The sequence below is a fragment of the Chlorocebus sabaeus genome, chromosome 8 (genome assembly GCF_047675955.1).
Source record: "Chlorocebus sabaeus isolate Y175 chromosome 8, mChlSab1.0.hap1, whole genome shotgun sequence".
Taxonomy (NCBI): Eukaryota; Metazoa; Chordata; class Mammalia; order Primates; family Cercopithecidae; genus Chlorocebus; species Chlorocebus sabaeus.
The window spans coordinates 24,957,156-24,976,256 of record NC_132911.1 but is presented as its reverse complement, the minus strand read 5'-3'; the positions used below and the strand labels follow the sequence as shown (position 1 = coordinate 24,976,256).

The following is a 19,101-nucleotide window of genomic DNA, read 5'->3' as shown; positions in this document are numbered from 1 at the left end:
AAAGTCATACCATGCTTTTGGATAAGAAAATTCTATTTCATTAACATGTAAATTCTCACTAAATTAATTTTTAAATTTCATCTTTCCAAAGTCCATATGGAAAAATAAACAAAAAGGAATAGGTAGGAAAACTCTGAAAAAGAAGAGCAATCAAGAGTAACTACCAGGTCATAAAACATTATCAAGAATTAATAATTAATACAGTATGGTACTGGTATAGGAACAGACAGAGACCCACGTAAAAGCATATACAATCTAGAAAGAGATTCCCTGCCCCCAAAATAAGAATTTAGTAATAAAGATGGGATCTTATATCAATAAGCAAAATGTGAACTATACTTAACAGCATCTCTATTGAATAGCAATCTGGGGGGAAAAAAGCTGCATTCATACCTCATACCTTATACCAGGATAGGAGAGTTTAACTTACTGAGTTGCTCAAATGAAGAGACCTACAGTTACAGACACTCAGGATTTCTTTGTGATCATCCAATGGCAAAATCTACAGTCAACAAGCCTCACTTTCTCAGCTATATACAGTAAGTTTTTTTTTTTTTTTTTTTTTTTTTTGGGAGACAGAGTCTCGCTCTATCACCCAGGCTGGAATACAGTGGTGCCACCTCAGCATACTGGAAACCTCCGCCTTGCAGTTCAAGCAATTCTCCTGCTTCAGCCTCCTAAGTAGCTGGGACTACAGGCATGCACCATTACACCCTGCTAAGTTTTTGTATTTTTAGTAGAGACGGGGTTTCACCATGTTAGCCAGGCTGGTCTTGAACTCCTGACCTCAAGTGATCTGCTGCCCTCAGCTTCCCAAAGACCTGGGATTACAGGCGTGAGCCACCACATCTGGCCCATTATACAATAAGCTTTTTAATGCCCTAAACTTAAATATGAATTGTGAATTTCCTTTGGGAAGTGATGAAGCATAGGAATCCTGTTTTTAATTCATATCTTAGGACAATGCACTTATATTACTTCAGTATAAAATTAAAAGAATATTAATAACTGGGAACAAGACTGGACACAGAGACACCCAACAGGAGGCTGCTGTAGTGCTCAAGGTGTGACATGCTGATGGGATGGACCAAGGTGCTGGCCAGGGATATAAAATGAAAAGTGGATTGGCCAGCATGGTGGCTCACACTTGTAATCCTAGTACTCTGGGAGGCTGAAGTGTGAGGATTGCCTGAGCCCAGGAGTTCAAGATCAGCCTGGGCAACATAGCAAGATCTCATCTCTTAAAACAAAAAAAAAAAAGAGAAAAGAAAAAAAGAAAAAGAAAAGTGGATAGGTTAGGGGCATTTTCTGAACAGAGGGGCCACATCTCTTGCTTGTGGAGAACGTGGGAGGTGGTGAGTAAAAGAGAGAAATCGAAGATGACTATGAGGTTGCCTGAGTAACTAAATGGATGGGAATGTTATTAGTAACATGGTAATAAAATAAGGTAGGATGGGTTGGGGAGGAGCAAAAAGTGAGAAATAAAGCTTCCTGTTACTGCCTTGTTCAGTTGGAGCTGCGTATTAGCCAATCAAAGTTTGTATGTAAATCCAAAGTTAGAGGAGCTGCTCAGGGCCAGAAATAATTACTTGGGACTCATAGCATATAGATGTATTTATATCTAAGCCACAACATACATTTATTTAGGGAGAGAATAAAAATAGCAGAGTACTTCTATGGTACTATATTCACTTATAACATCTTTCTGTGGTTTTCTGCAGTTTTACAAATTTTTTTTTATGTATTCATCAATGTGTGTTTTATTGCTTTAATTAGAGTGTCAATTACCAAAGGTTCATAAGTCATGCTCTGCTTTCTAAAGACTTTTAAATAAAAGATAACTGACATTTTCCCATACTTGATGTACAAATTAGTTGTGCCTATTTAGAAAGAATTTTTAAAAACGTATATAAAAGGATATCCCTGGAATAAGGTTCTTTCCCATCAAAATCATGAAAAGTATAGAATTTAGTCTGAAAGGACAGTATACTCCACCCTGCTGAAACAAGCTCTCTGAGCCATTCACCTGCAGAAGCTCAGCATGCAAGAGAAGGGTGTAGGCAGCTTCTGTGTAGTTCTCACAGTCTCGGTGCAAATCTCGAAGCTTGTACAGATATCTGGCAAGAAGGGGAGAAAGGAAGCATCTTGTCACTCGAGAGTTTTGTAGGTTTTTTAAGTTTTGTTTTGAGACAGGATCTTGCTGTGTTGGCCAGGCTGGAGTGTGCAGTGGTCCGATCATGGCTCACTGCAGCCTTGAGCTCCAGGGCTCAAGTGATCCACCCACCTCAGCCTCCTGAGTAGCTGGCACGTGCCACCAGGCCTGGCTAATTTTCGTTGTGTTTTGTAGAGACAGGGTTTTTCCATGCTGCCCAGGCTCGAGAGTTGATCTAGTGTTCAGATCATTCCATAACCAGACCGCAGCCTGCTTCCCTGCCTGACTCCCCCTTCCCTACTACTGTACAGAAGCAATTCCTTCCCCTTGAGCCAAGGAGTCGGTTCCTCCTCATTTCTTTAATACACTGCGCACCTCCTGCCTCCGTGTTTCTCCGACTCCCATCTAGACCAGTTTCTCTTCTGTCTTTAAGGCAGTGCTGTTTAATGTTTTTAAATTTTAGGTCTTGGACCCCTCTGGGAAGCTAATGAAAGCTATAGAATCTCTCCCCAAGAACATGCATATTGGTTATGTACAAGTTTGTTTCATGTTCAGAGATTCGCTAAGACTCCTGCATGGGTTTTCCTACCTCTCCCTGTACAGCCTCTCCTGCCCACCCAGGCCAGAAGTGGTCTATCCCTCCCCTGATCCCTGACATGACCTCACATAGGCACTCCTTCCTGTCATACTTATTCATGTATCCATCTAAAGAGTTTGTCAGTTCAGGGTGAATGGAGCATATCATGTACTTTTAGGGGTCTCTCAAAGCAGCAAACACGGTGTTGGGCATAGTATTTGTTTACTGAAGAAATGAATCACAAAGCCATGAAATAAATAGCAGAAGCAAGAAATTTCCTTCAGCTTACCTTATGTATATGTCCTCTCTCTTCTTTTCTTTATAAAAGTTCTGCCAGGAAAAAAAAAAAAAAAAAAGGATCACAGAATCCCAATATAAATCAAGAGCTATTGACAAGCTCACCACAAAAATAGCCAAACCACTGTTGTTGCTTTTCAACAGTTTCACTTTTCCAAAGAGTTCACTGTTTCCCTTTAACAGATATCCCCATAAGAAAAGGTGATATTTATCCTCAGGATGCAAAGGCACAAGAATGATATAATGGACTTTGGGAACTCAGCAGGGAAGGTTACAGGTGGGTGAGGGATAAAAGACTACATTTTGGGTATGGTGCTCGGGTGACAGGTGCTCTAAAATCTCAGAAATCACCACTGAAGAACTTCTCTGGCCGGGCACAGTGGCTCATGCCTGTAATCCTGACACTTTGGGAGGCTGAGGCAGGTGGATCACGAGGTCAGGAGATTGAGATCATCCCGGCCAACATGGTGAAAGTCCGTCTCTACTAAAAATGCGAAAATTAGCTGGGCATGCTGGCACCCTGACTCGGGTGGCTGAGTCAGGAGAATCGCTTGAACCCGGGAGGCGGAGGTTGCCAGTGAGCCAAGATCACACCACTGCACTCCAGTCTGGCAACAGAGCGAGACTCCGTCTCAAAAAAAAAAACCAAAAAACAAAAACAAACAAACAAACAAACAGAAACTTATCCATGTAACCAGAAACCACCTGTACCCCCAAACCTACTGAAATACAAATTAAAACAATCAAAAACACACCAAATTGATCCTCAGGGTCTGTGGCTGCTGGTACCTGGGAGCTGAGCCAGCCATTCCGATTAGACTCAGGAAGACACCAGCTCCACAAAGGTGCCCAGGGTGCCTCTGTGTTTGTGGGATCTACCTAGAGCTAAGCTGTAAGGTGCAGGGGCAGCCTGGCAGTCCCCTCCCATCACCCCAGGGGCATGTCACATACCAGCACATTCACAGTGCAGCTCATACGGTTCTCCTTGCTCTCATCGTGCATGATGATGGTTCTGTAGTCCAGCAGGTTCTCTAAGAGGCTGCTGACCAGGAGGGCAAAGACCTCCCCAGAGCTGGAGAGGTATTTGTGTTTCCGGCAATGTTCTAGGAGCCTGGAGGGGAGGAGGGAGAGACAAAAGCCCAGGTTCCATGCTGTCATTCCAGCAGCACTGATCGGCACTGACCAGGGTCTCAGCAGTGGCTGGGGTAGGATTTGATGACACAGAATGTCAGTGTTAGATATTGACAGAGTTAAGCCGACACACACACCTCATGCAACACCTTCCGATCCTGTGACCTTCATTTATGCAGCGCTTCTCTGTGGACTCGAGTTCCAGTTTTCTTTAGGACTCAGCTCAAGTCCTACCATCACTTAGAATCGCAGCCCACAATGTCCTTCTTTCAATGTCTATTTTTGTTTGTGTTTTATTCAGTCAACAAACCCTTGATCAAAAGGTTTGTGCTGTGTGAGGACTCTAATCTAGTTGTATGAGACCATTTTTCCTACGTCTCTATTCTCCCTAAGGCCTGGCACTCAGGGCATCCTCTGAACATTCTGGAATGCCTCGTATGGATGTCCAGCCTAGAGGAACCTGGGAGCCTAGTACCCCTCCTGCAACGCAGCTCTTTAGATAAAAGTGCTAGCTTCAGATAAAAATGCAGAGTTGTAAAGAAGCAAACTGAGGCTAAACTTTCAGTCTAAATCCTGTCCCTCTGGACACACATAGAGCCAAGTTCTGGGGCTCAGTAGATTAGATAATTAAAAGAAAATCTGGGAAAAGAGGGAGAGGGAAAGAGAAAGAAATGGGTCCAAAACATTAGTCCAGATTTAGGGTTATTCTTGGGCACTGGAGACCAAGGTATCCATATTTTTTCTGAGTTAGTGAACTAAGAAGAATGAAGAAAACAAAGTAAGATCCTTAAGTAAAAAAAATCAGCCGTAGGATTAAAAAAAAGTAGCATATCACGTGTAAATATTTTGTGTATATGTGCATAACTTCATTTAATTCCACAAAAGATCAGAATTGCAAAAGATATAAACTGGGAGGTTTGAAGTTCAAATGGAGAGACTTAATGGAAACAGGATAAAAACACCAACAAAAGGTCCTATTGCCATTAAAAACAAAATAAGAAAGCCTTCTAGTCCTTTAAAATACAGACTATTCATTAACTCAGTTCCATTTCTAAGTATTCAGAGGGCTAGTTCCTTAGGGAATCTTCAAAAAAGAAAACAGTTGGGAGCGCTGTCCTCAAACACAGACTCTCATCCACAAAACTCCCACAAAACAGGTGAACAACGAAGTGACCCAGGCAAGCACTCAGTTGGAGATGCAGTTGGTCAATACTAGAAAAGTTCAGGGAACATGAGAAAGCAATGGTCTAGAATAGTTACAACGTGAATGAATGGCAGGCCTGTAAATAATAATAATAATAATAGGCCAGATGTGGTGACTCACGCCTGTAATCCCAGCCCATTAGGAAGCCAAGGCTGGAGGAATGCTTGAGGCCAAGAGTTCTAGACCACCCTGGACAACAAAGCAAGACCCCATCTCTACAAAAATAAAAATGAAAGCCAGCTGGGCATGGTGGTGCACGCCTACAGTCCTAGCTACTAGGGAGGCTGAAATGGGAGGATCACTTAAAGCAAAATTTTCAGACCAGCCTTGGCAACACGGCAAGACCCCATTTCTACACAAATAAAAATAAGAAACAGCTGGGCATGGTGACATATGCCTGTAGTCCTAGTACTTGGGAGTCTGAGGTGGGAGGATTGCTTGAGCCCAGGAGTTCCAGGCTTTAGTGAGCTATCATTGTACCACTGTACTCCAGCCTGGGCAGCAGAGAGAGACCCTATCTCTTAAAAACAAACAAACACCAAAAACAAATTGTAATAACAACCACCACAAACACTAGAGCAGCCAATATTTATTAGGCTTGAACTCTGCAACAGATGCTATGTTAGCATATCATCTCCTGTAATCCTCATAATGATATCAAAAAATAGATGCTATTCTTGGAGAGGGAAAAAAAATGAGGTGTTAGATAAGCAGAATCGCTGGACTAAAGCCAAACTCTTAATATGTGGTGAAAACAGGGTTTGACGCTCAATCTCTCACTGAGGCCAACACCTATGTGTTCTTTTAATAATCACTTTTCCATTCTCCATTACTCCACATGTGCCAAGGAGGATGACGAGGGCAAGAGGGGTATAGGTGAGTGTGGCGGTGGGGGAAGAGGGGACAGTGGTGATAATGGGAGCCCAGACAGAGGTACACATGTGTTGAACGGGGTGGATGACAGGACAGGAAAAAGACCAACCTGGCTGGAGATAGAACTGCTTTGGTTTTATGTCCTTTATGGGGCATAAGGTATTTTTTACGTACACAGCAGACCTTGAAATATTTTTTCCTTTAAATTGTTGCTTTGCAGTTATAATTAGAAGTGCTAACACTTTTGTTGAAGTTCAAAAATTCAAACACTGGGCAAAATGCCACCGCTCTGTGCACCTCCTCCTTGCCTCCATCTGCTATGTTCTCTAGGGCCAGGCTGGCCAGGAAAATACCGGCATTTGACTCCCACCAGATAAACAATGTCAGCTGTGGACAGTATATACCCCATAACCATACTGAAGACCACAGTGGGGGTGGCCCTGGTGACTCTGAGACTACTCAATTGCTCTATCGGTGCAACAGGACCCCTGTTTTTCTCTATTACTAAATGACACCACTGACTTAAGGTTTTGCTCCTGAAATACTCACAGTTTTTCCAGAAGAACCTTGTATTGTTCGTCTCCTCTGCCCCCTTCGACCTCCTGGTCCAGCTTTGTGATCAGCTCGTTCTCAAACTGAAAGTAGACGTAGAATTTCACAGGAAAATGTTGCCTCCTTAGAAGAAAACATGGCCAACCTTTCTAGACTTGGCCAAACCATTCATTGAGTTGTGAACTGTTTTCAGCACAGACAGGGAGGAGCACAGAGGGTCACTCATAAACTGTGCACCAAGGCCCTACTAAAATGTTCTAACACAGTCTCATGTCACTTTGTCCTTTGCATTACATTTGATTAAAAAAATATGATCCCAAACATTGCTTTCTGTTACAACTATGCATATAAAAATAGAATAATAATTTTCGTTTTTCTATTTTACTTTAGTTTCATGTCCAAGTCTCCGCAGAGAGATTGCTTTTGCAGAGGTTCATAGCTGCAAAATCATCCTTTCAATATTAATACACTTTGTAGATAAGAAAACAGAGGCATAGAGAAGACACATCAGGAAAATGATGTTCTCAAAGCTATAGAGTAATGGATTAGAACTTAATCCATTACATTGCTTTCAGCTGTACTACAATAGATAGGTTTTAAAATTCAATTCGCTACATTATTCTCTGGGCTATACTCAAACAGCCAGAATTAAAATGCATGAAGTTAACTTTCCTTAATTATCTACAGACAGGGTGTTGCCTTAGGAAAGACATGTAGCAAAAATATCTCTTCCAGACTCTGGGTTGCAATGTCTGACTCTATCTCTAATTGTCTTACAAAATGAAATGTAAAGTGAACTTTCAGATCAACGAGGACTTGCATTATTTAGGTTACTGCTTCTCTACATAGAAAGAAATGACTTATGAGTTGACTAAATGTCCATTTACGAATACTACACGGTCTACCACTTCTTACCATATGGAAATTGCCATTTCCACTGAAATTGAACTCACACTGCATCATATCAAAGAAAATGGGGATTGTGGCTTTCCGGAGCTCTACTTCGGGGGTCAGAGTGACCTCCAGAATGGGACCCACCATGGATGGGATGAATTTGATTTTATGGGGACCTGAAATGAAAGTGAATGAAGATATTAAAAAATTTTTTCACTGAAAGTAAAGTGTTACAATCTTCCTCCACAAGGCCCATAAGAAAAGAAAAGGTTTATGTGGGTAAATCAACTCAATTCAGAAGTGAGTGACTCAATATTATATTCTGATAACATGTGGATGCCAGAGTAAAAGACAGTTCATTGTCAATGAAACCCACAAATCAACTTTCACTTCCAGACACACAGACAAATATATCTCAGGGCTATCTGGATTAAAATAAAAAAAGAATTCATCATGGGATGCTTGTCACTCAGAAGTTGTGATCAGGCCTGTTCAAGGCTAGACACTCACCCAGGTTATACCACATGTCCCGGATTCTAAAGCCGATTTCCTTTCTCATGTCCCCATATCTAGGAAGAAGATCATAAACCAGAAGGAGGATTTGCAGTGGAAATGAATTGCATAAACACAATAAGAAGGAAAGTAAACACAGTCTGTGCCCCTCTAGGTCACTCTTAAGGCCCAGCCTTAAGAGGTGAGGTTCACACCTAAACGAGCCCCCAAAAGGAATGAGGCACACAGAGGCCAGGGGACCTTGACAGCATGAAAAGCCAAATGGAAACACTGAAAAATAACTAAGATGAGATTAACAAACTCACTTCAGGGAGAATAATGAGGTACAGACAAAGCTAAACAAAACACGGCAAATGCTGATGAAAAGGAAGGTGAATGAAGTATGATTATACAGTACTGTGACTGATGTCTAACAGGCAGACTAAATACTTATATACTTTATAGACTGATATTTGGGTAATATACATCCATTCCAGTATGTTCTTCAAGTATTCACGTTGGAAGGCTCTAAACCATGCACTCTCAATGGGAGTGATATTGCCCACAAAGGGATAAAAATTGGTCCTTGGGAGCAAAAAATACTTCGCTATAGATAGATAGATAGATAGATAGAGGCAGTTTTTGAGGGAGGAACCAGAAGTAGAAGGACACTAAATAGTTTTCCTAGATATCACAGATATCCCAACAAGGGGAACAGAACTAAAATTTTGAAATCTTCAAATAATACATTCCTCAAGTTATTTTTTAACAACACGGTCTTTGGATTTCTAGTCTCTCAATGAAATGCAATGTTTCCCTAAATCTCTTATCACTTCTGCACATAATTCCATTTTGAATTCCAGGCCAGGAATCTGGAGGGCATTTTAATGTAATGTTTGCGTCCTGGCTTTCTCTGCTGAAACGGCAGGGAAGGAGTGTGCTTTGTGAAGCACTATGAGTGACTCTTCATAGTGGTTCATGGTACTCATAGTACTTCACAAAGTACTATGCCTGCAATTTGGGGAAGCTGCCAGCAGAGGCGCAGCTGTTCTTGGGGATGGGCATGCTGATAGCCAAAGTCCGTCTCTAGGTACAGATTTGATAAAAAGCATGGGATGACTGATGGGGAGATGGTTGGGCCTTAAGAAAAGAGTGCTGAACCTGGGGGAATGTGAGGCCTATTAAGTAATTAGTTGAAGATCTACTCACTAACAACATGGGCAGCCACTAAATAGTAATTTCTGTGATACCTAAAATACTGCTCTCAATATAAACAAATGGAAGAAGCCCCTTCCCGATCTTAACTTTAAAAGGACACTTACTTTTTAACAATTTTGGTGCGCTTGGCTTGTGAGAAGGTTTCAAGCTGAAGGAACTCATGGGTGAGAAATGCTACTGCCAAATGGAAGTAATTGTTCCAGAGCTGTTCAAAATTAATTGTGTGGGTAAAAGAAATGAAAAATAACATTAATAAGGGTCATAATAAAACAATGTCACATGGTAAAGTCATTAACCAGGGATTAATGAAAGAACAAAATACACTCTACAAGATTTCTTTTTCTTGGGTGTTGATTATTCAATTCTAAGTTTTGAGACTTAATGTTAAGCTTTTTTAAAAAATTTAAACTATTATATTTTTCTTTACTCCTGGGATAAAGGAAAGCTGCTGCCAAGAAGTACATCTATTTATAGTATGTAGTTTGGCACTATGTTTCAAAAGCCCTACAAGTTTGCAAAACTTTTGAACTAGTAAACACTTTTAGGACTTTATCCTGATGAAATAACCACGAATTTCTTTTTCTTTTTCTTTTTTTTTTTGTAGCTGGAGCCTCGCTCTGTCGCCCAGGCTGGAGTGCAGTGTGCAATCTCAGCTCACTGCAACCTTCACCTCCCAGGTTCAAGTGTTCTGCCTCAGCCTCCCGAACATCTGGGATTACAGGTGTGCACCACCATGCCCGGCTAATTTTTGTATGGTTAGTAGAGATGAGGTTTTGCCATGTTGGCCAGGCTGGTCTTGAACTCCTGACCTCAGGTGATCTGCCCGCCTTGGCCTCCCAAAATGCTGGGACTATAGGCATGAGCCATTGCGCCTGGCCAACCATTAATATTTAAAAAAATTTAAAGCAAGGAAGTCTATCACAGTGTTATTTAACATAATAAAAAATGGAAACTATCTAAATGTTCATAAGAAGAATTTGGTTAAATATATCATGGACTAGGCATAGAAAAGATGGTATTCAGTCATTAAAAATAAGAAAATATTCTACATTATTGAAAAAAATCATAGATCACTGAAAAAGGAAAATAGATTAACAGGGTACCAAAGAACTGCACAGCTCAATTCCATTTTGGCAAATATACATATACATACATACAGTATAAATTCATCTATATGCATATGCATCTCTGTGTGTGTATGTGTGTATACTTTCCTCTACTTACGAGTTTCAACTTTTAAAGTTCTGAGGCAGGAAAACAGGGCCTGGAGGCAGGGCACTGAAGGCCAATTCACACTGATTTCCTAGAACTGAATCAAAAGGAAAACTCCACCTCTCCACACCCAAGTAACAAAAGGATCAGAGGCTACCCCTTTGCACTGTGTGGCAGATGAAAAATTCAAAGTACCTCTGATTGGTCCCCTTCTGCAACTGGTGGGAGGGTCAAACTGGTCACAGGCTACTCCTTCATTTGCAGAGGGTGTAACCAAATAACCAATGGGAAACTTCTAGAGGGTATTTAAACGCCAGAAAATTCTGTAACCAGTGCTCTTGAGCCGCTTGCTTGAGCCCGCTCCCACTCTGTGGAGTGTACTTTCATTTCAATAAATCTGGCTTTTATTGCTTCATTCTTTCATTGCTTTGTTTGTGCATTTTGTTCAAAACACCAAGAACCTGGACAATTTGTAGTCAAGGACCTCCACTGATAACAGTTCCACAGATATACACAAAGACAAAGAACACAGAAAGCACATCACCCAAAAATGTAAAGTACCCTGGAAGGTGAGCTCCAGGAGAGCAAGGAACTTGTCTGCCTTCACCAGGGAAATATCCCTGTGCTCTGTACATATAAGTACTCTAACATTTGCTAAATGGATGAATGGACACATGAATGAATGAATGAATGAATGAATGAATGAATGAATGAAGATAGAGTTAGTGATCATCCGTTTTGCAATTCCTTTGGACTTTCAACAAACTGTGCATAAGAACTGTTCTTTGGAACCAAACTCATTTGTAGGTAGGAGAGTTACCTGTGTGCTTATTTGTAGCCATGTATGTCTATGTGCATTTGTGTAAATACACAAAGGGTCAACTCCAAATGTTTACAGTGACAAGGAGGACTACTTGTAGTTTTGATCTTCTACTATTACTCTTTAAGACTTTTTTTTTTTTTTTTTACAGATGTTACCTTTATAGAAAAAAGAAACAACCCCTATTTTATTGTGTTTGGAGGACAGTGTGACAGGCATATGTGCTTTAGGAAATGAAAAAACACAGGAAAACCTTTTTCATGTGAAAATGGTAAAATCTGAGGAGACACTTTCCAAATTCATATAGTTCTCTTGCCATGGCCAAGAATTCCAGAAGCATGTAGGTGAGTCACATGCCTACCTGAAGTTCAAAGCTTGCCTGATCCATGAAGAATCTTGTGAGAACTTCAGCAAACTGATTTATAGCACGGAGAAAAACCCTGGGGAAGGAAAATACCAGGTAAAGAAGGCAACTGTATGTCCTTTGAAACTTTTCCCCAACTCTGTTAACAACTAAACCAAACCAACCCTGAACTTGGCATCTTAAGACCTCACAATCTAACAGTGTCCTTGTAGACCAACAGCACAATGCCATCCGCAGACGGGGCACAGGAGCTCAGTTTACAGAACTAACAAGAAGAGCCACTCAGGGCCACATCCCAATTTAGGTAACTGAAGGTAGATCTGAGACTGTAAACCAGGACTCTTAAGCCTCAGAGCAGGGTAATATAGACTCTATTACGATGCTTGTGTTTAAGCTTAGGGTTTCTGGAGCAATTTTTTTAAATCTAATCTGTACATAGCAGGGAAGGCTTCTGCTAATCAGATATTAGAGTAGAATTACTCAGAATTGGATATCCTGTAGAGTTAACAATAATGCTTACAATAATGGTTTGCTTTATTTATCTCATTAAATTCTAACACTTTTAACATAATATATATTCAGTTCATTTCACTTCTGTTCAACAAGTGTCTGTTGTGGGCCAGCAATTGCAAGGCACAGGCTCAGGTCTGTGTTGAAAGACACAGTTTCTGACCTTAAGAAATTTACAGCTTGGTCGGGGAAATTAACGACATGTACATCTATTATCTAACATAGAATCTGAAAACAATTCTATGAGGTTTGAATGGGGTATGGAAAATCAAGGAGAAAGAGAGGACATCCAACTCAGAAAGGCTTCATCTGGAGGTGACTCTTGAGAAGAACCTTATGGAATGGCTGGAACGCTGACAGCTGGAGGTTATGGGGAAGGCACTACTGGTGGAAGACTGGTGTCAGGCAGAGCAGACCGTGTGTGCAGTGACTGGGCAGAGGCCAGTTTGGTTGGAGCACAGGTAGCATACACAGGGAAGTAGCAGAAGCGACTAGTTTGGCACTGCGTATCAAAAGTCCTGTAATTTCGCCAAACTTTTGAACTAGTAAATTATTTTAGGAGTGTATCCTGATAAAATAACCATGGATATCTTAAATATGTAAAGCAAGGAAGGCCATGACAGTGCTATTTCACATAATAGAAAATAGAAAGAATCTAAATGTTCATAAGAAGAATCTGGTTAAATATATCATGGACAGATCATACAACAGACAGTATCAGGTGAACCCTGAATGTCAGGATGACACAGGCCATGTGGAGCCACGGAAAGGTGCAGTGGAGAGTGGAGGATGACAATTACCGTGACAGCACTGAAGAGACGATGCTAGAGAAGGGAGTAGAGAGCCCGAGGTGGAGCAAAGGCAATTACCCTGGGAAAATCAAGATCATGAGCACATAAATTAGGACCTCTGGAGCAGGAAGATTCTCACTTTACAGATGACGGATTTGAGGCAAAGGGATTTAAAGACACTTCCCAAAGTTCACACAGCAGCCTCAGGTATTCAGACAAATGCCTCAGGGCCAGCCATCGGCTGTCTCACCTGTTCTGAGTCATATTCATCACCATCCAATCTTTGGCATAGACATTTTTTCCAATCAGGTCCTTGAACATGATAAAAGTTTCCATGAGGAAGTCCTGCGGAGAACAGAGGAGTGGTTGGGGGAAAACTGGGTTACATTCATAGTCTTTATTCTGGCGTGTACCACAAGCAGAACCACAACCTCAGAACAGGCTATTCCTAGTGCCACAGTTACAGCCCATCTTTCAACGGTTTTAGGAATAACAAAGCATTCTTGCAGCTAGCTATGATGCGATTTGATTTCTATATTGTAGGACCCTATAAGGAAGATGAGGACAAAAAGAATCATCCACATTTTACAAATGGTACAACTGAGACTGAGAAAAACTAAAGGACTCACTTAACCGCATTGAAAGTAGGAAGGAGGGTCGGGTGTGGTGGCTTACACTTGTAATCTCAGCAGTTTGGGAGGCTGAGGTGGGCAGATCATAAGGTCAGGAGTTTGAGACCAGCCTGGCCAACTTAGTGAAATCCCATCTCTACTAAAAATACAAAAATTTGCTGGGCTTGGTGGCGTATGCCTGTAGTGCCAGCTACTTGGGAGGCTGAGGCAGGAGTACTGCTTGAACCAGGGAGGCAGAGGTTGCAGTGAGCTGAGATTGTGCTATTGCACTCCAGCCTGCATAGCAGAGTGAGACTCTGTCTCAAAAAAACAAAAAACGAAAAAAAAAAAAAAAGAAGAAAAAAAGAAAATGGGAAGGAGAAGAGTTGGATGAGAACTTGGGGCTTTGGACCCCAAGTCTGTAATCCTTATCTCTTTCGTCCTCTGCTACCACAGGTTGTCAGAATGTGTCTCATGCACTTAAACATAATTCACCAACAATTGTGGGGAAATGGATACTTTTAATAGAGTTCAGTTCAATTCTCCTTTATTATGGTCAGAACAGGACACAGTGATATACATGAGAAGCAGAATCATGATTCTTCCTGTGCCAGGGACATTATCACATGCAGCCTGGAAGAAGGGTCCTAAATGGTCCTTCAAAAGAGATCATAACAGTGGCTGGTGATGACTAATAACTAATCACTTAAGCATACAGAGCTCTTCTGCTCCAAAGGGGGCTGTGAGCAAAATCTAATTCAAAAATAGAACAATCAGAATTGAAATCAAAGCTAAAATGTTTTGAAGGCATTTTTATTAGTTAGCTAAATTTAGACCTTATCCACTGTGATTCTTGAAAGTCCTGTCCAGTTTCTCTGGCACTAACCTACACAGTCCCGCCCGGACACTTGTCTGTTGTGCAGTAGTAAGAACACAGTATGTGAGAGGCAGGAGGAGGTCCAGGTCCTATTGCTAACCATATTTTTCTGAGACGCTGGTCAAGCTGGGTAACTTCCTATACTTTGGATGCTGAACGGCATGGGGAGTGACTCTCTGGCCAGCAAGTGTGTGTGTGCAACTGTGGATTTTCCCCTGGTTTTATGGCGAGTTAGACATATCCACCCTCAATTCTGAAATCCTAGACGTAGTTAATGAATTCAAATTCGTTTCATCATATATTTATTTACTTATTTATTTTGAGATGGAGTCTTGCTTTGTCGCCCGGGCTGGAGTGCAGTGGCACAATCTTGACTCACTACAACCTCCACCTCATGGTTTCAAGCGATTCTGCTGCCTCAGTCACCCCAGTAGCTGAGGTTACAGGTGTCTGCCACCACCCTTGGCTAATTTTTTTAATTTTATTTTTAGTAGAGATGGGGTTTCACCACGTGGACCAGGCTGGTCTCGAACTCCTGACTTCCAGCCAGTGATCCACCTGCCTCGGCCTCCCCAAAGTGCTGAGACTACAGGCATGAGTCACCACATCTGGCCTCATAATATATTTTAAGCGCTTCCACCAATTTATTAGCCATTCTGTTAACTTTTCTTTTAAATCCATAAGAATTCATGGTTTGTGAAGCAAGGATTCAATTTAGATACTTGTTATTTGCTTCAGACACAGACTTTCCATTTAACTCCTGGAAATCTAAATTAATGAGACAGTATGATAAAGGAAACTCACAGGGAATCCCAAAGCCTGGTTTTATCTACCACTTCCCAAGGGCCTTCATGCGGTTCACTCAGAAGGCAGCGTGAGGGACTGAAAGGCCATTGGGAGGCAAAGGCCTAGCTGTGCACGATAACTTGGCCCCTGGGGACTACATTCAGGCAAGTTCCCTCATTTCTCCAGGCCTTAGTTCCCTCATGGGGATAATGATCCTCTTTTAATTACATAATATAGCGTGAGGAGCTCACCATCATGCTGGTAAACAGGAGGTATACCCTTTTTTTCTTACTTAACAAAGGAGCCAAATTGTCAGGGTTTGAATTTAAAACTTCCCTATTCTGCCTGCTTTCTGAAGGAAATTTGCAACAAAAATCCCTAAAATGTTTATTGTTAATTTAACTTTATATAGCAATAATAATACGATGATTGTCACAAACAGCTAGTCCTCATAGGCATTAACTACATGCCAACCTGCACGAAGCTGGGCATTTCCCACACATGGAGCCAAGCAACACTTAATTAACCCTCAAGGTGGGTACTATCTTGCAGATGAGGAAACTGAAGCTCAGTGAGGTTCAACAGCTTGCCCCAAATTGCATACAAGGAAGTGGAATGGTCAGAATTCAAACTCAGAGCTGGGTGTTCTAAAGCCTGTGCTAAAGCAGGTGCTACGCCACCTGCCTGTAGAGAACACATGTCTACCTTTGGCCTTCCCCCTCCCCTCCTCTCCTCTCATCCTGGTCCTCTTGTGCCTGGTCTCCACAGGCACATCTACGTATTGCTATGGTTCCTATGCCATGCTGCCCGCCACGATGTGGCCCAAGCAGAGGCTCATGGAGACCTTCAGCTCAAGTCGCATGGTCTAACACGGATTTGACAGTCCACCATTGGGCCAACGAATAATAACAAACAGCACTTTCCCTCCAATTCCTTGTAGGTTTGTCCATCATGTGGGCATGGCAGAAAGGTGGGTAGTGGGCATGGCAGAAGGGTGCGTAATGGGCAAGGAAGGAGCTGCAAATCCATGGGGGCAATGGCCTCCTACTCAGCATGACAGAGGCAGAAAGTGGAAAATCTAGAACAAAGAGACTGGAATATGCACAGATGATGGGAAGGTATCCAAAGACTAGTGTCAACATGACACCAGTGTGCTAATCCAGCGGCACATCCTGTCCACTGCTCTGCAAAGTCTAACAACACCTTCATGGACATCTGAAGGGCCACTAACAATCCCCCAAAGGGAAGGTACAGTGAAGCCACAGCCAGAGGCCTAACTCAGCCTCTTAGGTGAGTGCTTCATAGCAACTATGAGAACAATTTTCCTGCTTAAAACAATAGAGAACAAAATATTTTCATCTGAAGATAACTTACAAATGCTGTAAAGCAGGAGTCCCCAACCTTTTTGGCACCAGGTTTCAGGAAAGACAATTTTCCCATGAATGAGGGCAGGAATGGTTTTGGGATGAAACTGTTCCACCTCAGATCATCAGGCACTGGTGAGATTCACATAAGGAGCGGGCAACCCAGATTCCTCGCATGTGCAGTTCACAACAGGATTCAGCTCCTATGAGAATCTAATGCCTCTGCTGATCTGACAGGAGCTCAGGAGTTAAATGCTCACTGGCCGGCTGCTCACGTCCTGCTGTGCGGCCAGGTTCCTAAAAGGCCATGGACAGGTTGTAAGGGCAGGGATTACCTCTTTTTGTTGCCCTCTCCAAAATGATGGTATCAACCACGTCTTAGGAGACTTTGCACACCCCTGCCTTCTAAAATCCTTGCCATGACATGAGTAGTTACTGTACCACGTATGAAATCCTGTTTTCAGAGCAAAAAACATCTCCCAAATGTTGCTAAATAAGGGCTCTCTCTAAATCCAAGAAAGATTAAGGTGTGCGATAACCTCTTGGTATATGTGTTGTACTCTTTTTCAAATCCTATCAAAGAGAGAAAGTAGGAATTAGCTCTCTCCTTTCTGTACCCACTGTGGACAGCCACACAGCACTGGAGGTGGGTGCGAAGAGAAGCCTGGACTCCTGATGCGCAGCTTCAGCCATTTTTTTAAACCAAATATAAGAAGTGTTCAGGTTACCAGGACCAGTAAAGGCAACTTACAATGATGTCTTGTCTGGTTTTGAAAGTGCTGATGTAGTGGCTATAGTGGCTGTCGTCCATTTGCTGCAGGATGGCAATCATGCAAGCCACAAAACTCCCCTGGAAGGAAAAGGAAAGCACAAATCCAAGACTCCTTAGGCCACCAACTGACAAAAACACGATGTGAGCCCCACGAACTTGGCTTTTTCCACCCAACGAGCCATGCAGGTACCCCACCACACTGGAAACACGCTGCATTCTACAGGTCCAAAGGCCACGTGCTTTGCAGTTTCTGCTTCAAACTACCTCTTTCCAGGTATGAGTGAAGGACTCCCATTAACAGCTATGAAGTGTGGAATCCTATAGACGGGACACCTCAATGAGATTACCAGTGAAGATGTAATAACTTGTGGGGCTTTGGGTTTCTTGTTGAGACAGAGCTTTAGCATAGAATTCCATGGAGAAATGTCCAAAATACTTAGATTAGTTAAACAAATCTTAACGGGGAGGAAGGCCAGCAGGAAAAGAGGTGGCAACACTGAGCATGGAGGAGAGGAGGGCAAGGGATGATGATGAAAACTCCCTGCTAGAATACCTGTGATATGGTTTGGCTGTGTCCCCACCCAAATCTCATCTTGAATTGTAGTTCCCATGATCCTCATGTGTTGTGGGAGGTAATTTAATGGTGGGAACAGTTACACTCATGCTAGTCTCGTGATAGTGAGTTCTCACGAGATCTGATGGTTTTACAAGAGGGTTTTCCCCCTTTTGCTTGGCATTTCTGCCTGCTGCCTTGTGAAGAAGGATATGTTTGCTTCCTCTTCCGCCATGATTGTAAGTTTCCTGAGGCCTCCCCAGCCATGCTGAACAGTTAGTCAATTAAACCTCTTTCCTTGATAAACTACTCAGATTTATCAACTACCCAGTCTCAGGTATGTTTCTATTAGCAGCATGAGAATGGACTAATACCACCTGATACCACTTCTCCAACTCCAGAGCTCATCAACCAGTTGTTCCAATATACTACCCACATGAATTGTGACCCTGACTTGAAAATAAAAAATTAGTAACTAGATGATTAATTAACATTGCTTCCATTTGTGAGTTCGGGAATTGCATATTCAAGGTGCTATCCCCTAGACCAAAAAAATGTGAATTATAGACTTAGTTTTATAGACAGGAAGTAAAGACTCAGGGTGCTAACCTCCTGTATTCATGCAGTTATGAAAATAACACAAAGGAATTTAGCACAGGAGAGATGAACATACAGCTGTTTCTAAAACAGAGAGAAAGTTTCCCCAAGCAGAACAACAAAAGACTGTCTGTGTCTATCTCTTACTGAATGCATTCCTTAGACTGTTTCTTTTGTTTTAAAAAGTTTATATTTTAGGCCTGGTGGCATGGTTCACACCTGTAATCCCAGCACTTTAGGAGGCCAAGGCAGGCGGATCACTTGAGGTCAGGAGTTTGAGACCAGACTGGCCAACATGGTGAAACCCCATCTCTACTAAAAATACAAAAATCAGCCTGGCATGGCGGCAGGCACCTATAATCCCAGCTACTTGGGAGGCAGAGGCAGGAAAATTGCTTGAACTTGGGAGTCAGAGATGCAGTGAGCCGAGATTGCACCACTGCACTCCAGCCTG

The 19,101-nt window shown here is 42.1% G+C and overlaps 1 protein-coding gene across 2 annotated transcripts in view; it reads right to left on the bottom strand.

Moving 5' to 3' along the window:
• DOCK5 (dedicator of cytokinesis 5) overlaps nt 1-19,101 on the bottom strand; it is a 233,048-nt gene that overhangs the window by 38,247 nt on the left and 175,700 nt on the right. For both annotated transcript variants that reach the window (XM_007961955.3, XM_007961957.3), the window contains exons 28-37: nt 17,477-17,575; nt 13,338-13,432; nt 11,784-11,862; nt 9,495-9,595; nt 8,191-8,249; nt 7,702-7,856; nt 6,784-6,869; nt 3,978-4,137; nt 3,019-3,059; nt 2,027-2,117 (exon numbers count right to left, since the gene is read on the bottom strand). In XM_007961955.3, coding sequence (XP_007960146.2) covers nt 2,027-2,117; nt 3,019-3,059; nt 3,978-4,137; nt 6,784-6,869; nt 7,702-7,856; nt 8,191-8,249; nt 9,495-9,595; nt 11,784-11,862; nt 13,338-13,432; nt 17,477-17,575 — 966 coding nt within the window. The remainder of the gene's footprint in view (nt 1-2,026; nt 2,118-3,018; nt 3,060-3,977; nt 4,138-6,783; nt 6,870-7,701; nt 7,857-8,190; nt 8,250-9,494; nt 9,596-11,783; nt 11,863-13,337; nt 13,433-17,476; nt 17,576-19,101) is intronic.